Source organism: Podarcis muralis, chromosome 3 (genome assembly GCF_964188315.1).
Source record: "Podarcis muralis chromosome 3, rPodMur119.hap1.1, whole genome shotgun sequence".
Classification (NCBI taxonomy): domain Eukaryota; kingdom Metazoa; phylum Chordata; class Lepidosauria; order Squamata; family Lacertidae; genus Podarcis; species Podarcis muralis.
This window is the reverse complement of record NC_135657.1, coordinates 61,361,251-61,376,688: the sequence shown is the minus strand read 5'-3', so window position 1 is coordinate 61,376,688 and position 15,438 is coordinate 61,361,251. Positions and strand designations below refer to the sequence as shown.

General features: G+C 42.4%; 1 protein-coding gene across 6 annotated transcripts in view; it reads right to left on the bottom strand.

Moving 5' to 3' along the window:
* The window catches only part of MAP7 (microtubule associated protein 7), a 99,704-nt gene that overhangs the window by 70,063 nt on the left and 14,203 nt on the right, over positions 1-15,438 (bottom strand). Inside the window, exon 1 of one of the 6 annotated variants that reach the window (XM_028723517.2) lies at positions 13,875-14,798. The exons of 2 other annotated variants lie outside the window; for them this stretch is intronic. In XM_028723517.2, the coding sequence (XP_028579350.2) occupies positions 13,875-14,007 (133 nt within the window). In that variant the 5' untranslated portion in view covers positions 14,008-14,798. Of the gene's footprint in view, positions 1-13,874; positions 14,799-15,438 lie in introns of those variants that run through there. 3 more of the 6 variants (XM_028723518.2, XM_028723513.2, XM_028723514.2) reach the window with 3 other exon arrangements.

The window sequence follows — 15,438 nt, the reverse complement described above, 5'->3', positions numbered from 1 at the left end:
GGCAACTGCCTGCAGCCCATTGAGGCCTAAAGGACCCACAGAGTTAAGCCCCAAACCAGCCATCTCTCATGTTTTCTTGGTACTCAGGAAGTCTTGCAGCGAAGTTGAATCATGGGCTAGGGAAATTTGTCAAGCAACCTTCTCTCGAAGGTGCCTATTTATGTATCACAAAAAGAACAAAAGCATTGCAAGGAAAAAGGACAAAAGAGGGAAATGATTTGCACAAAATTTGAATATGCTAATACAGAGAAATACAGTGGTACCTCGGGTTAAGTACCGTATCTTTTGCTCTATAAGACTCACTTTTTCCCTCCTAAAAAGTAAGGGGAAATGTGTGTGCGTCTTATGGAGCGAATGCAGGCTGCACAGCTATCCCAGAAGCCAGAACAGCAAGAGGGATTGCTGCTTTCACTGCGGAGCGATCCCTCTTGCTGTTCTGGCTTCTGAGATTCAGAATATTTTTTTTCTTGTTTTCCTCCTCCAAAAACTAGGCACGTCTTGTGGTCTGGTGCGTCTTATAGAGCGAAAAATACGGTACTTAATTTGTTCTTGAGGTCCGTACTTAACCTGAAACTGTTCTTAACCTGAAGAACCACTTTAGCTAATGGGGCCTCCTGCTGCTGCCATGCCGCCAGAGCACAATTTCTGTTCTCATCCTGAAGCAAAGTTCTTAACCTGAAGCACTATTTCTGGGTTGGCGGAGTCTGTAACCTGAAGTGTATGTAACCTGAGGTACCACTGTAGATGCAAATTTGGAAATAATTACTGTAATTTAAACAGAAACACAATACATCACACCATAGTGGGGAAGACTGAAACTAGGAGATTGCCTGCTCAGTCTGTTGTTCAATGAGCTAACCCTCGGTGATAAACTTAATGCTTTTTTATGGCTCGCTCCTTATCTTTAAATGGTACTTGGATCAAGGGCTTTTCAAACAGAGGACTATGCTCTGTGAAGTCCTCTTACTGGAGAAAAGACCTCCTGCATAAAGACAAACTTCCATTGTGTTCAAGCAGCAGCCCCTACAAATCTGAGAGTTCATATTTCACTCTTCCTAACTTAGTCTCCACACAGCTCTCCCAACACTTCCATGGTTCTTAACTTACCCTTTTTACTGACTTCCTGAGCAAACATACACTATGCTCTTGCAAAGAAGGAGGGGCCCCACGAAGACCTCAAGCTGATCTTGGTGTGAAATACTATATGGACAAACGGATTCAAAGAGAATGAAAGTAATGACTTTAGCTTCAATACTACAATTTAGGTCCCTGAAGAATTCTGAAATTACAATATTGAGAAATCAGTTCCCAATGCTTTCCCCTGAAGTGCATGACCTCTGTATAATCTGCTTCAATTTCTGCTAAGGATCACGATAGTCTGCCTTGCTTACAAAAGGGCTAGTGGAATATTTTTGCTCTAGTGCAGGAGGGGTTCTTAAACTGGGGTCCATGGGGATATGTGAAGAAAAAATGATTTTTTCCCCATGCAGTAAAAGAAATTGTATGTAAAATTTTGTACGTGTTTATGTGTCTTTTTCTGCAGGGGTGTGTGCATAGGCTCCAGCAGATTCTTAAAGCAGTTTAAAGAGGTTTAGAAGCATGGCTCTAGTGTGCACATATTTTTCAGTGAACAAACTAGAGAAATAAGAATGGCTTTAAAATAACTTGAATATTATCCCCACAGTCAACACACCAAAACATTTGCTATCAAATGTCTAAAAGAAGGTTGGATACAAAATGTGAAAACGTATTATCCTTGGCAGCCCTCTGTGACTTGCCTCTTACCTATCTAAAGGGAAATGAGATTGAATATGTCTGAAACACACAAAGAGACACAAGCAATAGTATTAAGCATTTTAATGTTTGTATGCACTTGTGCTTATCAGGGCTAAACAAAAAGAATAATTCCACATCATGCCAGGCATTCATTGCCATTTGAGGAGTGTCATAAACTACATATTACTTTATCTATAACCGCAAACATGTCATAATTAAGAACTCAGATAAATGACTGGTTAGAAAAAATGAGATCTCATGTAAATGTAATTGCTTGTTATGCACCTGGCAGGGTTGGCCGAAGACATTCTGATGCCTAAGGAGGAGGAGGAGGAGGAGGAGGAGGAGGAGGAGGAGGAGGAGCAAACAAAGGCCATTTGCTCAGCAGGGCAGAGCTGCAACAACAGCCTCCTGGCAGCTGTGTCACTGCCACCTACTGTAAGGTGGAAGGGAAAGGCAGTGGTGCTGCTGGGAATGAGCAGACACCATCCTAGTACACAGCGGTGACAATGGTTCTGGGAGGCTTTTGCTGTAGCTTTGCCCCACCAGGCAAGTGGTTCCTAGCAGCAAACAGTGCTCCCTTCCCAACCAAGTCACAATATATAGTATCCAAGTATATAGCCAAGTTATTTTGGCAACTGAGGCAGAAGATTTCACAAGCACCTCTTCCCCCTCACCAACTGTAAAATATATAGTAATGGGGAAACAACTAACTAACTAACTAACTAACTAACTAACTAACTAACCACTGCCCTTTCATGACACCAAGGAAGCACCCTTAGATAATTCATTTATTACAACCTTAGGCTTCACCTCAGATGCAGTCTGCAACTCGGTGAATACACGTAAAGGGAACAGCGTGCAAATCAATGCCTGTGTGCAGTTTTTGCAAATCACATCTACTACCGTCAGAAGGGGAAACCACTGTTCAAACTTACATATCTTAAATAAACTTACAACACCAATGGAGAGCCAAGGTGCTGACTGCAACATCAAGGTGCAAGCATCATGGTGCTGACTGCAGCTGAGGTAATCCACTGCCTTTTCATCTGGCTAACACTCAGAGGAATAGACCTCGAAAATCAGTTAAATTTGGTTCAAGCCAACCATAACCATTTGTATATTATTTTTTAAAAGCAGTATTTTGTTTGACTATCTAGGGAAGGTTCCAAGTGACCCAACCTTGTGAACCCAACCCTCCTATGAGAGTGAAGTGCAATAGTTATTAAGTAGAAAAGGCATGGTAAGCAGTCTTCAACAGCCAGAAAGCCTCAGGAAATAACATAAGATGAGTCATGTCAAAGATCACATTAATCTTTAAGCAAGCAAGTCCTACAGCACTAGCTTCCTGCAACTCTAATGAGAAAAATATAAAAAGGTTAGCATTACAAACATTTGCAACGTATCTCACAAAAAGTAATCCATTTCGCATCATAAATAAGAATCTGTCTGGCTCAACATACCATATTAGGTCATATATGAACATCTGCCAAGAATGAAAGAGTTAGATTTGTTTCTTGTCAATAGCTGCAATCATCTTGCAAAACTAACTAGGGCAAAAAAATCAAGCAGATAACATAAAGTGCACTCCAAGTCACTGATTATATCAGACAAGTAATATCTTAGAGCTACAGGTTATTTTTTTTCCTCTTATGAAGGACAAGAGAGTTTTCATTAATGACTCTGGTATAACAATATGCTCAATTAAAATGTGCTTTGGGTCTCCCATGTAAGGGGAGGGGGACATTCTTTCCACTGCTCAACTGGGGAAGAAAAAAACAGAAAACAGAAAAAAGAACCGGGTTGCCATACATACGGGAAATTCTGGACATCTCTTAAAATTCAAAAATTCCCCTAGGATGCCATTTTAGGCATCCAATTTCCTGGAATGTCCGGAATTTTCTGGACAAATGGCAAGCCTAAGATTAGTTTCTTAATAGAACAATGTTCCCAGTCAGTTTCCGTCTTGTTACTGGAATCATCACTGTGATAAAAGCTTTGAATTGGACTGCAGGGTCAGGGGAGTCGTCTCATCCTTGAGATGCCTTAAATCATGAAGGAGTTTGGAAACAAAAAGTTGAATTCGAGGTCCATCAGAAGCCTTCATTTAGCACTGTAACAGTGACACAACAGTGATGGGCAATTAGAGAGGTAATGAAATCAGATGCCTACACTCCACCCCTCCTCTAGCAAGGCCAGCTCAGGATCTATTCATGGAAGTAATAGATGCACGTGCTGCTCAGAGATGATGAGGATTTCACATCCACTTCCTCCTGCCAGTAAAAGAGCAGCACAAGGCAACCAACCAGAAGGGTGTGGGGATGGGATGGATGGAAATTCTCTCTAGCATCATTGCTGCCCAGTGAAACTAGAAACACCAGGGCACAATCAAGCATCCCAAGGACACTTTGGAAACTGAAGCATCAGGGGAAAGTATCTGCCAGAGGTAGGTTTCAGGAACAGTTTTTAGGGGCCAAACTAGACACATTGTGTGAATGAAATCAGTGGCAGACCATGGCACCTCAAATTTCATTGCTGCCCTGTGTACGCCAAAATCTGCCCCCACACCTCTTGCCTTCCACTGGATGTTGTAGTTGTGGTGCCTGCTGCAGCACCCCAGAAGCTCTGCACCCAGTGCAACCACACCGGTCGAGCTCCCCTAGATGTGGCTTTGATGCAATTATATATTTTTTAAAAACCACAACCCACTAATAGCAGCTGCAGGAGGAATGGAGCAGCAGCAGGGTCACAGGGGATGGAGAGGGGGAGTTTATCCCTCTTTCCTCCACCCAGTAGTAACCATAATGAAAACTGCCTCCTTGTGCAAACAGCAGCTTCAGCAATGTGACTTTAGCAGAACCATGGCAATCTTGCTACTGCTTGGGTCCCCTGCAGCCACTATTTGCATTTTTAAAAGTACTTATATTGCATTCACACCTAGATATGTGAAGGACATGCATGTAGTGAGGCACAGAAGTGAACTGCAGCCTTTTTCGCTTTCCTCTACTATGCATATAACCTGTCATGTGTGTCAGGGCCTACACACATCAGCAGCAACATTACTGGGACCAATGCACACAGGTGCCTGCCCCTCTGACAGGCAATATAGGTGGTGGGAGGAGCTGCAGAAACAAAACGTCCACTCCCAAGCATAGATATTCTTTGTGTCTGGGCCATGTGTGATGCAACACCAAGAAATTCCATGGTTCGAACATTGCTTTTGGACTTCAACCCTCACCATAAGCATTGGTCAGAGATAAGGGGAGTTGTGGTCCAACTACATCTGAAAGGCCACAGGCTCCACATCCCTGTATTAGGGTTTGCCTCATGTCTCATAAAAATGGTCTCCTGGTCTCCTTGGGAGTGCTCAGTTTCATTTTATGTTTCAACTACAAGATGTCTTGCTACAAAAAGCAACAATGCATTTCAATGTTGTTCTAAGACGAAAGTAGGGGAGCGGGGGCCAGAGAAGCAGTGGGTGGGAATACAGTGGTACCTCGGGTTAAGAACATAATTCGTTCTGGAGGTCCATTCTTAACCTGAAACTGTTCTTAACCTGAGGTACCACTTTAGCTAATGGGGCCTCCCGCCGCCGCCACCAGGCGATTTCTCATCCTGAAGCAAAGTTCTTAACCCGAGGTACTATTTCTGGGTTAGCAGAGTCTGTAACCTGAAGCGTCTGTAACCCGAGGTACCACTGTACAAGGTCCTGCTAATGGCTCCCAGTACACAGAACCTTAAAAGCTTCTGCTATACAATAAGCAGAGTGTGGCTCACAATCAACTTGGCCAAAACACCATCATTCTGCATCTGGCTACTGTTGCTCTATTTTATTTACAGATGGCTCCTGCCATCTGGTATTTGTGTGTCTGTGTGCTTGCCTATCACATATGCCTGAACCTAGGCAGAGAGAGCTGGCATATTCCACATTCTTGCAAACCTTTACATCTGCAAACAAAAGGAATATTGGGAGGGGGGGAGTCCACAGATTTTGTTGGAGATAAATGCAAGTGGGAGGGCTGATTCAAAGGTTTGATTCCTTTTGTGGGACATCCCAAAATTGTATTGTATTAAGGACTGAACAGCTGAATCAGCCTTTATTGTTTTCCTTATGGTCTATCAGTATCCATCTGTACATAAAGTAGAATCCCTATTTCCCAATTATCCAAATTTGCTTTACACTCCCTTTGTAGTCTCTTCTAACATAATCCAATGATAGAGCACATCTGCTTATCTAAATATTGTGGATTCTCCTTCTGCCTCCCTCATCCAAGCATTTTTTTTTCAAAAATAAAAGGCAATTAGTCTGTATTGCACACACAACGTATTATTTTTTTGCCCAAATATATATTTGCAGCATGATGGCATATGCATTTTACCTCAGAAGTCAGTCACCTTTTCATAACACTGAAAGTACTATAGGATATGAACCCAAGTCAAAGGAATAGGATAATCTATTTGCTCCATTTCTAAACCAAGGGAGATGAGCAGCACACACTACAAGGGACCTCGAAGGTTATCAGGTAGTTCTGTGCTCTGTTCAATGCATTACCCAGTCTTGAAAGAGATCTGGTAATCCACCACAGGCAGAACTACTGCATTGCAATAAATAAACTTTGGCTATATGCAGTTTACAGTGAATATGACTTCAATTCCCTAGAACTGTTTGTCAAATTAGCATGTTACTACCCATGTCAGGAATGTACATCAGTCCTGATCTTGCACCACTGTATGTGCATTAGGCAACTTATGAATGCAGGAAGCTTCCTTATATATGGAATCAGATAGTTCATCCATCGAGGTACAGTATTGTCTACAATGACTAGCAGAAGCTCTCCAGGGTTTCAGAAAGGACACTTTACCAGCCCTAGCAGGAGATGCTGGGGATTGAACCTGGGACCTTCTGCATGCAAAACAGATGCTCTAACCCAGGCTTCCTCAACCTCAGCCCTCCAGTTGTTTTGAGACTACAATTCCCATCATTCCTGACCACTGGTCCTGCTAGCTAGGGATCATGGGAGTTGTAGGCCAAAAACATCTGGAGGGCCGAGGTTGAGGAAGCCTGCTCTAACCACTGAGCAGTGACAATCTCCTCATTTTGAAATGAATGAATACAAAATTTCATATTTATAAATGTATTAAAATCAGTTGCAAAATAGGACGTTTGTGTATGAGTTTTTGAAGGTGTGATATTACGGGCACCACCCAATTGGCTTTTCCTAGTTCAAACTAAATCCCATAGAAACAGGTTTTTTTTTTCCCAAAGCTCAGTCCAGAACTAGAAAAAAAATTAAAAGGTGCTGACCGAGCAAGGAATGCACTTTCACCAGTCTTCTAAAAATGTTTTTTCTTCTTCACCCAAAAACCAAGTTTATTTTATATCTATGAATCAATAAATTTATTATAATGTTATTGGTTATTACCATTCTGAGATCCTTTGAATGGTGGGATACACATTTAATAGAATTAATAAAAAAATATTTTGTGCATGTATACTTTTATAATGTGAATTTGTTTTAAGATGCAATGCCAACTGTGACTGACCCCTGTTGGGTATGGGTAGGCATACCACAGTGGGAAACCTGTGGCCATCCAGATGTTGCTACGTCGTAACTCTCATAATTCCTGACCATTGGCCATGCTGTCTGGGGCTGATGGAAGCTGGAGTCCAACGACATATGGAGGACCATGAGTTCCCCACCTCCTGTCAGCAGATGAAGCTATTGAGCAAGGAATACATACAAGCATCACATTTGATTTCAGCAGCCATAAGGTATGACTGCAGGCTAATTCAGGGAAAGGCAGGTCCTACACTGATAACCAAGACCAGTGCAAGCAGTAATGAGGAAGAGACAACAAGTACACCCTTGACAATAACAAGGCATCCAAAAAGCAGAGCCTCACAGACACTACTACACATACAAGAGAAAGGTGCAGAGACCAAACACTGCTCATTATCTAATTTAGGGCTGTGGCCACAGCCTCCTATAGCATATCAATGCCATCTGTGTCATAAAATGGCTATTAGGAGCGGCCCTGCTGTTCCTGGTAAGGCAAGGTTTGGTAGCAGCTTTTCAGTTCACTAATACAACACTGGAAAGACAGGTTTTTCCATTCTGTGAAGGGAGGGTGGCTTTTTTTTCTTCTTTTTTTGAAGAATAGAAAGGTACAATAAGAGCTTTATGAGTAAGTGAGCTAATGCAGTTTATGTGGGTGTGTTGGGACAGGAATAAGAATTGTTTATGTAAAGAGTGAGGCATCTAGTTTCCTTCAAAGGTTAAGATAAGCCAGCATAGATGGGCACAGCTTCGATGTTTTCACCAAGTTCTAGATTGCTTCAGCTTCTGCCATCTATCATGGCAAGTAAAACATCCCATAACTGAACTGGTGTAAGTACTAGGGAGGATGTAAAAGAATAAGCCAGCATGGGAACCAGCCTGTCTTTTCAGATTTAAGAGCCAAGTTTCAGACAGGCAACCACTGGCTCAGCTGTGAAAGAAAAGGCTTGCATTTCCAGTTTTTTTGCCCTGTGTACCATCTCTGAATTTCAATATCCACAACTACCACCAGAGGCCTACCTAGGCTCCCTTTAACCCTTGGCAAGGGGATGTATCAGCACCCCTTGTCCCTTGCTCCCTTGGAAAGGAACTGTATTGGTGCCTCTGAAGCTGGGAGTAACAATGAACCAGAAACTCAAAAGTTTGCTTTTCATCACCTTTCGTGCTCCATCAATGACTTCCTCCACAGCCACTGGGGTCAGGTCTTCTCCACTCTGTTCCACTACCTCCATCAGACCGTCTTCCTGCCTGCCTGCCTCCCTTTTTCCTCTTCCTGCAATTCTTGCCTGTTCTCGCCTATTTTTCCTCTCCAAGCCCCAGAGGCTTCTATAGCAGCACTGGCTGACTGTGGAGGAGGCCCCATAGGGTTGCTGTAATGGTCCATGCCAGCGAGCAGATTCCTCCGCCAAGTCACACAGAGGAGCCTGCACACCTCACCCAGCCACCCAGAACAGCGGAGGAGCAGCCCAGAGAGCAGGTAGGTGGGCAGGCTATAAGTCACTCTGAGCCAGAGTGGAGGGGTGTGGTTTTTGTGCCCCCCTGGGCCTGGGCCCTTGATGAGGGCCAACCTAGCCAACCTCTAGGTACACCCCTGACTACCACATGTCACTTTTTATGACTACTAAGATCATGAGTAAGTCCTATCAAGAGTGGCGCTGTGGGTAAAAGCCTCAGCGCCTAGGGCTTGCCGATCAAAAGGTCGGCGGTTCGAATCCCCGCGGTTCGAAGCTCCCGTTGCTCGGTCCCAGCGCCTGCCAACCTAGCAGTTCAAAAGCACCCCCGGGTGCAAGTAGATAAACAGGGACCGCTTACTGGCAGGAAGGTAAACGGCGTTTCCGTGTGCTGTGCTGGCTCGCCAGATGCAGCTTTGTCACGCTGGCCACGTGACCCGGAAGTGTCTCCGGACAGCGCTGGCCCCCGGCCTCTTAAGTGAGATGGGCGCACAACCCTAGAGTCGGACACGACTGGCCCGTACGGGCAGGAGTACCTTTACCTTTAAGTCCTATCAACTGAAAAAGTCAAGTTTCTCAGTCCCATCTTCTAGAGCAAATACAATAAAATAGCCCACTGCCTACTTTCACAAAATTAGATACAATTTCCCATGCCCCGTACATACAAACATAAAACACTTTCAGAACAATGAAGACTACAAAATACACAGCTGCTATTAAAATAAATCTCTCTCATCTTTCTGGATGAACAAAATAAAGCTCATTGCTGGAAACGCAGTCACACAGTATCATTAGCATGAAAGCATCAGATGTTAAACTTCTGTGATCATCACAGACATCCCTGCCATGCACCAAAGTTAAGAAAAAAGGGGCCTTTTCTTCATTTGTTTTCAAAGTGTCAGAGAGAAGGAGAGAATTGATATTATTGTTCACAGGCCCAGAACACATTTGACTGCCTTGTTATCAGCTGACTGAAGATTCTCTCTGCCTCATTTCCTCTTTAAACATTTAGGTTTCAATTTATTTGTTTACTAAAAAAAAAAAATCAAAATTGCAAGAAACTTAGATGCTTAATTACAAAAGCCAACCACAAACTTGTTATCACAAAAGTCAGTACCTGAAATGAGTACTAAATATAGAGACATCACTTTTAAGACATAGGAGAAGTTGTTGTTATATATAATATACGTAAAGCTTACCAAAATGTTCAATACATTGAAATATTATTTTTCAATAGATATATTTGGCTGGTTAATGTTAAACAAATACTAACATTGCATCTGGATGAACAGGTAAGGTAAAGGTAAAGGTAAAGGTAAAGGGACCCCTGACCATTAGGTCCAGTCGTGACCGACTCTGGGGTTGCGACACTCATCTCGCTTTATTGGCCGAGGGAGCATGACTAAGCCACTTCTGGCGAACCAAAGCAGTGCACGGAAACGGCGTTTATCTTTCCACTGGAGCGGTACCTATTTATCTACTTGCACTTTGAAGTGCTTTCGAACTGCTAGGTTGGCAGGAGCAGGGACCTAGTAACGGGAGCTCACCCCGTCGCAGGGATTCAAACCGCCAAACTTCTGATCTGCAAGTCCTAGGCTCTGTGGTTTAACCCACAGTGCCACCCACGTCCCTGGATGAACAGGTAGCAATACAGAAAAGAAGAATCTGTCTTTAAAGAAATAATGTAGTTAAACGTTTTGCTTCAAATGCTTCAAAGAAACAGCGCAAGCCTGACTGTATCTACTCAGAAATAAGTCAGTAGGGCCTACTCCCAAGCAAGTGGGATTAGTACTGTAGGCAAAGTCACTTAGCCCAACAGTCATATCTTTTAAAGTAAAAAAAAAAAAAAAGGAACTACTTTCCCTTGTTCAATGGACAGATCAAAAATATAAACCATAAGCCACAAACAATGGTATCTAAAATAATGGCTATTCCTTACATTCTGTTGAGTCATACTTTTCTAAATCAAGAGATAGATCCATCTAGATGAGGAATTCGACTCCATCACTTAGAAGTCTCCCAGCTAAAACAAGCTTATGATTAGCTTACTTAAGTTGTTACCCAAGATGCTCCACATGTGTGCTACTGAACTGCTAAAGGCCATTTGTTTTAGCACTACTTCAAGAAGCTTTGCACAGGAGGGGAAGAAATGACACCAGAAATTCAAGGACTGATTTGCATGACTGGGGTTTTGTGTTTTGTTTTGTTTATCCAAACCAGGTTGCTTTTCCTTCTATCAACTCTGTCTGAATCAATGTGCACTGAACCCAAGAATCAGCAGTTGTGTACAAAAGAAATGGCAGGCCTCTGGTGCACTGGGAGTCCAGAGTGCATCTCTGAAAGTATATAATGGCCATTATCAATTCAAAAATTCTGTTTGCCCATCACAGTTAGACAACCACAGCTAGAAGAAATACAAGTAACAAAAGGTACTGGAGCACCTAGAGAAGATTAGAGTCCTGAAGTGATTTACAAGGACAGCATACAATGAAAAGCCATCAACATAGGCTCAATGCACAGAGTTACTGAACAAGGAGAGGAAGAGACACTAAACAGCTTGCAAGAAGCCTAGAAAGTTGCCTTATACATATTGACAGCAGCTCTCCAGGGTTTTTGACAGGAGATATCAGAAAGATCAGGATAAAGGGTCACTGGTCTTGCAAGCATCACCAGCTGAAATTGAACAAGCATCTTCTTTTTTTCATTCAGAAGAAATAGCAAATTGTTTTGGTAATAGGTAGGTGGACTTAACTGCAAATACTGGAATATGGAGAATACATTCATAAACAAACTGTAATATACAATAAATGGCCAATAAATCAGGATTTCAACGTAATGAATCCACTTTCATATAGGCTGATATAAGGGCCAACAGATCTGTCACTCTCTCTCGTAATATCACATGATATTGTTAAGGATTTCACTGAACCAAATTCATAAGTCCTAGTGATCTTATTGTAATCTGAAATGTATCAATATGTACAGTATTTGTCTTACACAGAAACATACTTATTTCTTTCATATGTAAACCACCCAATTTATAAATCTCTTCTAAACAAATTGCAACCAAACCCCCAGATATTAACAACATTTACATGGAAGTCAGTACTCCTGTATCAATGGAAAATTCCCCCAAGTAAACATGTTATGAATCTCAGTCTTGATGGTGCACTTATAGTGAGTCTTCAAAGTACTTTAAAATGACAGACAGGTGAGATTTTCACTCCAGCAAGCTGGGGGAAATGGTACTTTGAAGCTTTACACATTATTCCCCCCATCTGTTGGCACACATAAGCAGCAGCAACAGTGTAGGGCAGGGGTCAGCAAGCTTTTTCAGCAGGGGGCCGGTCCACTGTCCCTCAGACCTGGTGGAAGGCCGGACTATTTTTTGGGGGGCGGGATTCCTATGCCCCACAAATAACCCAGAGATGCATTTTAAATAAAAACACACATTGTACTTATGTAAAAACACCAGGCAGGCCCCACAAGTAACCCAGAGATGCATTTTAAATTAAAGGACACATTCTATTCATGTAAAAACATGCTGATTCCTGGACCATCCACGGGCCAGATTTAGAAGGTGATTGGGCCAGATCGGGCCCCCAGGCCTCAGTTTGCCTACCCATGGTGTAGGGGCACCAAGTTAACCCTCCTTAATATCATGCAAAACTCACTTTGAAGAGAGCACCCGAATGGACACTTCAACATGAAAGCGAATGTCCAAACAAGAATCTGTGTCCTGGAAACTGAAGTGCTAAGGTAAACAAGTTTGGAAGGGCTCAGTTTCTAACAAGCCCATTTGCTCCAAGTTAATTTCCCCCAGTAATTGCATAGAATATAATTTCTACTGGGATTATGACATACGTACATTAAAATAAATAAACAAGAAGCTAAAGTAGCTGTGGCTTTCCCAACGTAAGTAGTTTGGAACTTGGGGTGGGGATTAACTAGAACAGCGAATATTCAATAGCTCACTGTTGAATAATTTCCCTCCATTTCGAAGCAAGCATTTAAAAACTTTGAAGTGCATATTTTGAAGTACCCAGCCTCCTGGGAGTTAACTATTCAGCTGAGCACATAAATGTAACTGTCATTTTCAAACAAACTAGCACAAGGTAAACATGAATGCTGTTTAAATCTGTAAATATTAGCCTGTCAAACCCTCCCATGGGTTATCTGGCTGAATGAACAGGGAAAATAAATGATCACTATGTCAACAACACAACTGAACTGTGTGAAGTCCTCCTACTTAATAAATACTACCAAAAACCTGACAGCTGTTTTTCATGATTTCACAGTACTGTTAGGAAGGAATTCTAATGTAACATTTTCAATTCTCACAGCTGAGAATGCAAAGGTGAAAAAGCAGTAAGAAGTGCAGTCACCCCAAGTCCCAGGTCAAAGGTTGAGACTGAATGGCAGATAATCAGAACCTCAAAAATCCTGGGGGAAGGGAAGCTATTATGATGACTACAGATGTTTAGTTGAGATATTGCCAAGCAATTCTCTATAAAATCTCCTTTCAAAGCATGTCTGGACAGTATTGATGTTTTGGGTCAGATGTTTTAAGTACTGTACTTGAGCAAAAATGTGTACCCAACTATCTATAACGCCACCACAATCTGCACAAACACCAGCTGAAAATTTCATATTGCGTTAGTTTCCTCAGTCGTCTGGTTTCCTCGGTGGTTTCTCCATTTTAATGACTTCGTTTTATCAGAACGTGCCAAAGGAATAAAACAAACACTTATTCCCTAAATAGAAACACAAATGCCTCTTTACATTATCAGAGCTTCGCTGTTAACTGACTGTGTGACTAAAAAGATATAGAATTTTATTTTATGTGATAAACATATCACAACAAGAAGCAGAAGGCACAGGTTTACAGCCCAGAAGAGTTAAAATCCAGAAATCTAGCAATAATATTTCACTAGAAACAAACACGTTCAGCATGCAAAAAAGTCAGAGATACAAAACAGACAAATCCTACCCATTAGGAAGAATAAGCAACACAGCTAACAAAATATACTATTTGCTGAGCTGAATATCCTACAGAGAGCCCTCACTCCCTGTATTAAGTATTGCATACCTTTCAGTCTCTTGGACTTGCCATTCTTTTGCTGCTCATCTTCCTCATTAATGGTGAACAGAACAGGTGTATTTGGCCTTACGCCTGCCTTCTTTAGCCTCTCTTGCCGGATAGCGGTTGCCGAACCAGGCATGTTGCTATCTTCTTCCTTACTACAATATATCAGTCCCAGACTCCACTTAGCAGCTAGCTAGCTGCAAAGCAGCTCGTTCATTTGTAACAGATCCCGTAAGGGTATAAGCAGTGCACAAACAGCTGACGAACACCAACATCCACTTGGCAGACGAGGGCCTGCAGTTTCCTCCACCTTGACGGAATAAAATAAAAGGCCTTAATTAAAGGCCCATCGGTTTGGAAACCTCCTCCTCCTCCTCCTCTTGACGCCTTTAAACCTGTTCAGTCAGATCCCACGTCTTCTGTCCTTCCTGATGCAGCACCTTTCCCCCCTCCCTGTATCTTCTTCTTCTTCTTTCCAGCTACTGCACACTGAAATATTCAGCAGGCAGCCCAAGAGGAGAAAATATGATACGCCACCGTTAACAGTTGCCCTGACAACAGTGACATATCCTAATCAAAAGGAGGTCCGTGAATGTCGTCTCCTCAGCTGCAGGAAAGCAGCCTGCCGGAATGTTCCCTCTGTGCACTTGCTTGCTGCTGAGGCAGAGGAAGCCAGCGCACAAAAGGCCGAAACCACCTAGCAGGCTGGGCTGCTCCGTCTTCCCTCGGAGACTGGGCGGAGGAAGGATGGAGCTCCTGCTTGCACAAGCAGGGAAGTTCTGAAGAAGGGAAGCCGACTAGCCTGCAGGCAGGTAGGTAGTATTTTTTGCCAGTTCCTCCCTTAGCTCAGAGTCTGCAAGTTTTACCAAAGCAGGCTCTCTCTTTTGAATTCTCCAGCAACGCTCCCGTTCTTGCAATTGGAAAACATGCTCCACGAAGAAGGTAGGTGCGTAAAGGGCAAAAATCTCAAGGCGGTACACAAGTATTTTCTTGTGCAATTAAATAAGAAGATGGTTTAAAAAAAAAAAAACCTAAGGCAATGCACCTTGCATGAATAACTGGTGTTCCCTTTGGCAAACATTAACTCGATGCAGCACAAAGGTTATTTGTAACAACAACTTAAGAGGCTAGGACAAAGTATTTATCAAAGTTTTCCGGCAGTCAAAGTGTAACATGACAGTGCTCTTTGCTGTTTATAGTACATAAGTCTGCCTGTACATTCCATTTCACGAACAACTTTGTTTGTTGGTTTACTTCCTTTTACTATGCCTTTCCGCTCATGGCAGCTTAAAATGTATAGAGAAACAGATCACAAAATATACACTAAAATTGTAACAATGCATAAAAAAGAAACAGCACAGAGCAAGTTTTTTTAAACACACACATACACAAACAAACAAACAAACACAGCAAGGAAATTTAAAAAGGAGAAAAACAGAAAGCAAACCAAATGCTTGACTGAACATAAAATCCTTTACATTTCCATGAAAAACCACACATAGTCCCATCTGTGCTATGTATTTAACGCAGTAGCATACCACTTTAAACTGTCATGGCTTCCCCCAAA